Below are 6,639 nucleotides of genomic sequence, written 5' to 3' on the forward strand. Positions count from 1 at the left end.
AGAGCAGGCGGTCTCGGTGAAACTCATCCGCAACATCCCACAAACGAGCCCACTAAATCACAGAAAAACAAGGAAATAGCCTAGGCTAGAAATGTATTCCTATCAAATAGTTATGGACAGTGCAGTTAGCAGAATACACGCATGATGATAAGTTTGTGCAGACCACGATAATGACGTTGTATATGCACGTTAAAGAGAGAGAGCAAACAATAGAAATACGTAAATTGCATTAAATCAAGAGGCAATTAAAAGCACCCTGCAAACTATTATCCAATGAGCATATTTCCAGCACTTAAACACTTTCAATAACAGCCCATACCGCCGTTCAAGTCCCCCTATCATGATGAATGAAAACAATCTGCGTGTTGATGGAATGTATACTTTCTTTCTATTGACGAACACGTCTTCATCTTTTGATGGCGCAATTAATTTTTATGTGCGCCCGTCAATAGCACCGACCACACCGGGCATACCTGCAATTGCCATGAAGTTGGCTTTGATCCTGTGTAGTTGTTGATTGTCCAAAGGAAACCGGATAAACTGTTGGATGATATGTGGTCTAGAGAGCGCGTTGATGGTTTGGTTTATGGCACGGCTGACTGATGGTTGCGATATTCCTAAATCGTCGGCATTGCAAAGTTGCATTTTCCCTGTTGCTAAATATCGTAGTGTTGCCAAACATTTGATTTCCGGACTAATCGGGTTATTCCTGTTAGTCGGGGATGTTATTGCATCCCGCACTAATTCCACAACAAGTTTGATACCCTCACGATTTAGCCTATATCTCTTGATCAATTCACAGTCTTCCATTGTCTCCAAAACATTTAGTCTCGCAGCCATTTTCAGATTCTTTGTGAATAGGTCTTACTGAGTTAGGAGTCCTCTCGAGGACTTTTAAGCTCTCCTAAACTTAGGTGCTACTTTTAGGCCTAAAATACTTTGTGAATTGCTCTTAGTGAATAAAATTAGGAGTCCTAAATTTAAGACTGACGCGCCCATTATGTTTAGGAGTTTCTCCTAAATTCGCCAGTTAGGAGCTACTTTTAGCCCTAAGATCCTTTTGTGAATACGGCCCCAGGTCTCTAGTAATTCTGCTCAAAGTGCACCAGATTGAAGCATTTTACTTTAAAATGTTCAAAAAAATAATAATCTTCCCGGGGGAGACCCCCGGCCTAGAGGATGTGACGTCCACCTCCCAATTCAAACATGTTCATACAATACTGAACACATTTGAAGCCATTTTGATGTATATTACCGATGTCAATACGTTTCTGTAGTGTATTTGTCTTTTGTAGAGATTTTTCATTTATTCTTTATATATAAAATCTCACCTAAGGCAGCAAATTGGCTAGAACCGGCCCTGGTACTAGGCCTCAAGAGCCTTTCTTGTGCTGGCAGACACATATAAACAAATTGGCGGGGCGCACTTCGCAGGTGCACACAGTAAAAAATTATATGCGCTCTGCGCTCACATTATGCTGGGCCCACGTGCCTTAGCACCGCTACTATGACTCCATCCTAGCGGAAACACTGTACACACATTTGATATGTATAAAGAAGTAAAGCTGCAAAGCTAAACAATACACCACATTTCAAAACAAAATAGCATGATACAATTACACGGCTTCAAACAGATTGCATTATCTGTAGGCAAGTCAAGAAAATACATTTCTAATTCTACAATAAAGGAAACATTCACATTTGGAATTTTGTTTTTTATATACATTTTAGCCTGTCAACACGATATAGGCTGATGTCATTTTATCATCTCATTCATATTGTCAAACCATCAGGCAAAATTGAACTGGAGTTTCTGAAGGTGTCGTCTTCAACTGATATCACAAACAAATCCACGTCTTTTGCCCCCCAAAAAAAACGTTAATGTTACATCACAAAAAAAAAAGCAACTTTAGACTGTTTTTTGGAATTGCAACTTCATAATGTTGACAGGATTAACAACAAATACAAACAAATATTGTCCTCCTGATAAGAGTCATAAGCGAGCAGCTTTCACTTTCAACTGACAGTTGAAGAGTGACTTCCGGGACGCTGCATGTCGACAAAGTTTCGTGCAAATATACAAACTAACAAAACGCACGAAGAGGTTTTCCATCAAACTTTGCTGAACACCACAAGTGCCCAAATGCACAAACTAAAATGGATATGGGGAAAAGTTTAAAGTCCCCAATAACAATTTAGCTAATGTTAGCTGCATCATTTTAGCTAGCGCTCTTCAGTAAATCTTGCACCACAATAAGCTACTAACATACATTAAACTGGTATATTGGTCAAATGCAATGCTTGTTTCATACTGGCACACCTGTGAGAATTAAATTGGCCTATTTGGAGTTAAATCCCGTCTCTTACCCAAGCAGACGAACAGAGCTGACTTCGATCCGGTGGTCGCCATGTTGATATTCTGAAGGGTCCTGAGAGACCGCAGGTGATCGCCAACTAGTGCCTGAACAAAAAACCTATATAGTTAGAAAACCTTTTAAAACTAAGTTTAGTTTATATATAGAAATTGTGAAAATATTGTATCCAAAGTACATTTTCTTAATGTACAGGTACAACTTTCATGACACTGAGCTTATTGAAGTAAGTGCTCTTTTATTACAAGATTTTGTCAAGCTTTGGTCCATTTTCTTTTTTGTTGATTTATTTACAGTTAATTTGTTCTCCTTTGTATCTTGTGAACTCGTATTTTACTAATAACCTTTATAGACTACCCGGTTGACATTTTTTGAAGATGTGAAACACGGGAATCTGGCTGTCTCCAGCCTGTAAAACTCACAAATATTGTGTTGCTACATGAGTCAATCCCAGCTTTAAAGTGCAATAATAATGTTTGAGTTACAGAGAGATAAAAAACTACCACCCTATAAAAGAAGCTCTCAAATCCCACACAATCTGGCTACAGTCATAAAGGAGGCATGTGGCGCAGTGGATAGAGTGGATAGAGCGTTGGTGTTCGGATCAAGGGAGCACAGGTTCAAACCCCACTGCAGTCAGCATGTCGTTGTGTCCCTGTGCAAGACACTTCACCCCAAATTGCTCCTGTGGGGATTGCCCACAGTATTGAGTATGTAAATCGCTCTGGATAAAAGCGTCTAACAAGTAACATGTAATGTAAAAAATGTAATGTAATAAACATGATGTGGTAATGAAATCCACACCTTACTGTTTAGAGCAGGGGTGTCCCAACTGTGGCCCATTGTCAATTTTGAAATGGCCCTCAACAAATTCTGAAAGTATAATAGAATATGGCCCACACATGAAACTTGTGCTTGTTGTACTTCTTAAATATATATTTACAAATATATTACCATATTCACGTGTTAATAAGAGTAGTTTTTCAAATAAATTCAGTGAACCTTAGTTGATAAAAAAAAGCCCAATAACTTATTTACATAGTAAGCTTGAAATATACCCTTCATATTTCCCCTTAGTATAAGCAATCTGAGGCTTCTGTTTTAAGGAATAAGCTTTTGTAACAAAATAAATGAAACCCTAGATTATTGAAAGCTGTGATGAAGGCTATTTTCTCTTAAAGCATAATATTCAAGTATCAAGCATAATTTGCCTACATTTGATTGATTTTGAGTTAATATACCTCATCTCTAATGAGGGGCCCGGCCATTCGTAAATTTTTCTGTACAGTATGCGGCCCTCAGTAAAAAAAGTTAGGACACCCCTGGTTTAGAGTAAAGCTCCACTGAGTCCAGATAACCAGTTTAATGTCAAAGTATCTGAAAATGTTTTTGTGAGATTCTTGAATGAAATGCAATTCAATTACATCTGTTCGTAGGTGAATAAATGCAGTGGCTTTGTGAATGAAATTGCATCTTTGGATCTTTGAATCTGTAATTACTGTGCAGGATTGTAAGAAATCAGGCCGGTTCAGTATTTGAAGATTGGGTGGTCTCTATCCCAGGTTGTGTGGTAAAACCATTGTTGAGTGTTGGGTCAGATTACTTATACCCTGCCAAGGAGATGGGTTCATGATGGATTACAATTATTTGCCTGGTAAAGACATTGTGATACCTTTTCAAAGCATTTATACAGGTGCAAATCCTTCATGTTTATGTATTAGTTGAAAATGTTTCTGTTGGTCAGCAGCTTGGTAATCTATTGAAGCTATAGATGCTGCGATTGCGGCTGAACTAAGGAAGACTAATGTTGAATGGACTGGATTGAAAGATTTTCCACATAATAGAAGTTTTCTGTCAGTACTTTTAAGGTATATGTAGTTTAGAACAAAATCTGATAGAGTCGCTGAAGACAGGCTGCCTAAAAGTTGTGCTCATCATTGTCAATTACGGATTTCCGATGGTGACTGTTAGCGTTGGTAAAGTTATGGAACTTGCTTTATTTAGAAGCCTCCTAAAACATTCAGACTAGATTGAAAGAGTTTTGAAGTGGCATTATCACAGCTTCTCCCACTCTTATACAGTTGTTGTGAGGTAACGTGGCCCCAAGGGATTTGTAAATATTTGGTGAACAATACGATGAAATGAGGCCAACTCAAAACTCTAAGCTGAAGTATGTAATCCTTTTAGAGGCTAAAATAACTTTATCCCCCCTAAAATTAGAAATGCATCAATCCATACAAAAGTAGTATAGAAGGATGTCTTCCATCTTCTAAGCAAAACAAGGAAATACAAGTTGATTGAGGACTTAAGTAAAAATCAGAAGATAGAAATGAACTCCATTGAAATCGATAGTTCAGAGGTTGGAGCATTGTCTTCATGGACTGTGCAACATGTAATTTACCAACAACTAAGCAATGCCACCTTCTGTATAAAACGAATACATACTCCCACATTGGACTTAAATGGATAAGAAAAAACTTACATTTTCTCCTGGAGATATGAAAAAAAATGGCAAAACCAGAATATGCTTTATGACAGTATAATTCCTTGTCACACCAGTTTTGTACACCCTCCCAAAGATCCACAAAAGCTACACAGATGTACCCGCGGGCAGTCTTGGCACAATCAGATCACAAAACGAGAACATTTGAACCTTTGTTGTTTACTTCCTACAACCACATTCCACTTATCTTTTCATTTCATTCTTTTGAAATACCAGATGAACAGTGCTTTATAATGACAATGTACATTGAATCTGTTCACTCAAATGTTCCCTTTGGCAGACCCTTACAGGCTGTAACAGTTTTCTTACTTGCATCCCCAGTCCTCACTGCACTGTGGACCTCATTGTGATTACTCTTACATCCAATGTTTTCAGTTTGGTTCTTAGTTTTGTTCGCTCTGGTTTATTCAAACTGTTTATAATCATCAATTTACGAAGCAAGCCATACCCTACCTTCCATTCACAACTGGAAGAGGTACATTGATGACATATTCTCTACAATAAATAATTTTGAAACTGACTGTGTAACGACTCAGTGAACACAGGTCGAGGACGCAATAGCATGACTTAGGGACAGAGGCTTTAGTTTAAAAAAAAGTCTTTACTAAGCAAAGGTTCAGTACATGGTTGGTCAGGAAGGCAACCAAAATAGACAAGGAAAAGGAAAGAACCCTAGAAAGTGGTGATACTGAAATGAGAGGAGAGGTGAGTAACAAAATAAAACAGGAATAACAGAATGATAACAAAACATTAACTTGCTGGCTATGACCTTACAGACTGAATGAGTTCTAAAACTTCATCAACAATAATAGCTGGAAATTCACTATTAAACACTGTGATTACAGAAGAATAGCATTTTAGACCTAATTGTCTACTGTACAGGTACTCAAACAGACATGGATCTAACCCATACTGGACATGCTCTGACATAAACTCTGCTACATTAACAATATTTCCATCCTGTTCTCTGGCTTGATAGTATGTACGATGTGTCTCATATACCATGTCTGAAAAAGAGCTTCAACCTCAAAATGTCATGGATGGTAATCTTATATATTTTTACAGGTGAATTATCTTGTTTGTGGTCTCAATTGTTTCTTACTAAAAAGAGACCCCTTAAGAGTAACCAAAGGCAAGAGCGTAATTGAAGTATAAAAGGCAAGGTGGAAGCCATTATGAATACTGCTACACTTTTTTCTTCCAAGGAAATATTGGAAGTTTCTGGAAGTTCAACTGGCACCCGTTGATCAGAATCAGAATCAGAATACCTTTATTAGTCCCACAGAGGGGACATGTACATGATGTATGTGAGACCAGACAAACACTCCTTTCAGATTACAAATGTTACAAAGACTGCTGCTCACACTGAAGTATAATTGCTTTATTATCAGTTGTCACTTCTTATAAAATCAGGATATAATATACAATTGTTTAGAATGAAGAAAGCATACAAATAACCAACTAAAACAAAAGCTTGCTCATCCCCATTGTCACGATTCTCATGTTATGTCACGTTTATAGTTTTGTAGGTTTGGGTGTTTTTGCTGTTTTCCATGTCATGTTTTCCTTTGGGTTATTGTCTGGTCCTTTTCCCTGTGTTTTTCCTCTTGTCATTAGTTTCCCTGGTGTGTCTAATTGTCTGATTATGTTCACCTGGGCCCCTGTGTTTTCTCCTCCCTCCTCACCTGTGTCTTGTTGTGTGATTGAGTCTTGTGTGTATTTAAGTTCTGGGTTGTCTGTCTGTCTTGGTCGGTTCGTCTTGTT

General features: G+C 37.9%; 1 protein-coding gene across 2 annotated transcripts in view; it reads right to left on the bottom strand.

The window, feature by feature from the left end:
- The window catches only part of acp1 (acid phosphatase 1), a 13,979-nt gene extending 11,522 nt beyond the window's left edge, over positions 1-2,457 (bottom strand). For both annotated transcript variants that reach the window (XM_010767124.1, XM_010767123.1), the window contains exon 1: positions 2,368-2,457. In XM_010767124.1, coding sequence (XP_010765426.1) covers positions 2,368-2,410 — 43 coding nt within the window. In that variant the 5' untranslated portion in view covers positions 2,411-2,457. The remainder of the gene's footprint in view (positions 1-2,367) is intronic.
- Positions 2,458-6,639: the final 4,182 nt, after the last annotated feature.

The sequence above is a fragment of the Notothenia coriiceps genome, unplaced genomic scaffold, assembly GCF_000735185.1.
Source record: "Notothenia coriiceps isolate Sejong01 unplaced genomic scaffold, NC01 NC01_scaffold00004071, whole genome shotgun sequence".
Classification (NCBI taxonomy): Eukaryota; Metazoa; Chordata; class Actinopteri; order Perciformes; family Nototheniidae; genus Notothenia; species Notothenia coriiceps.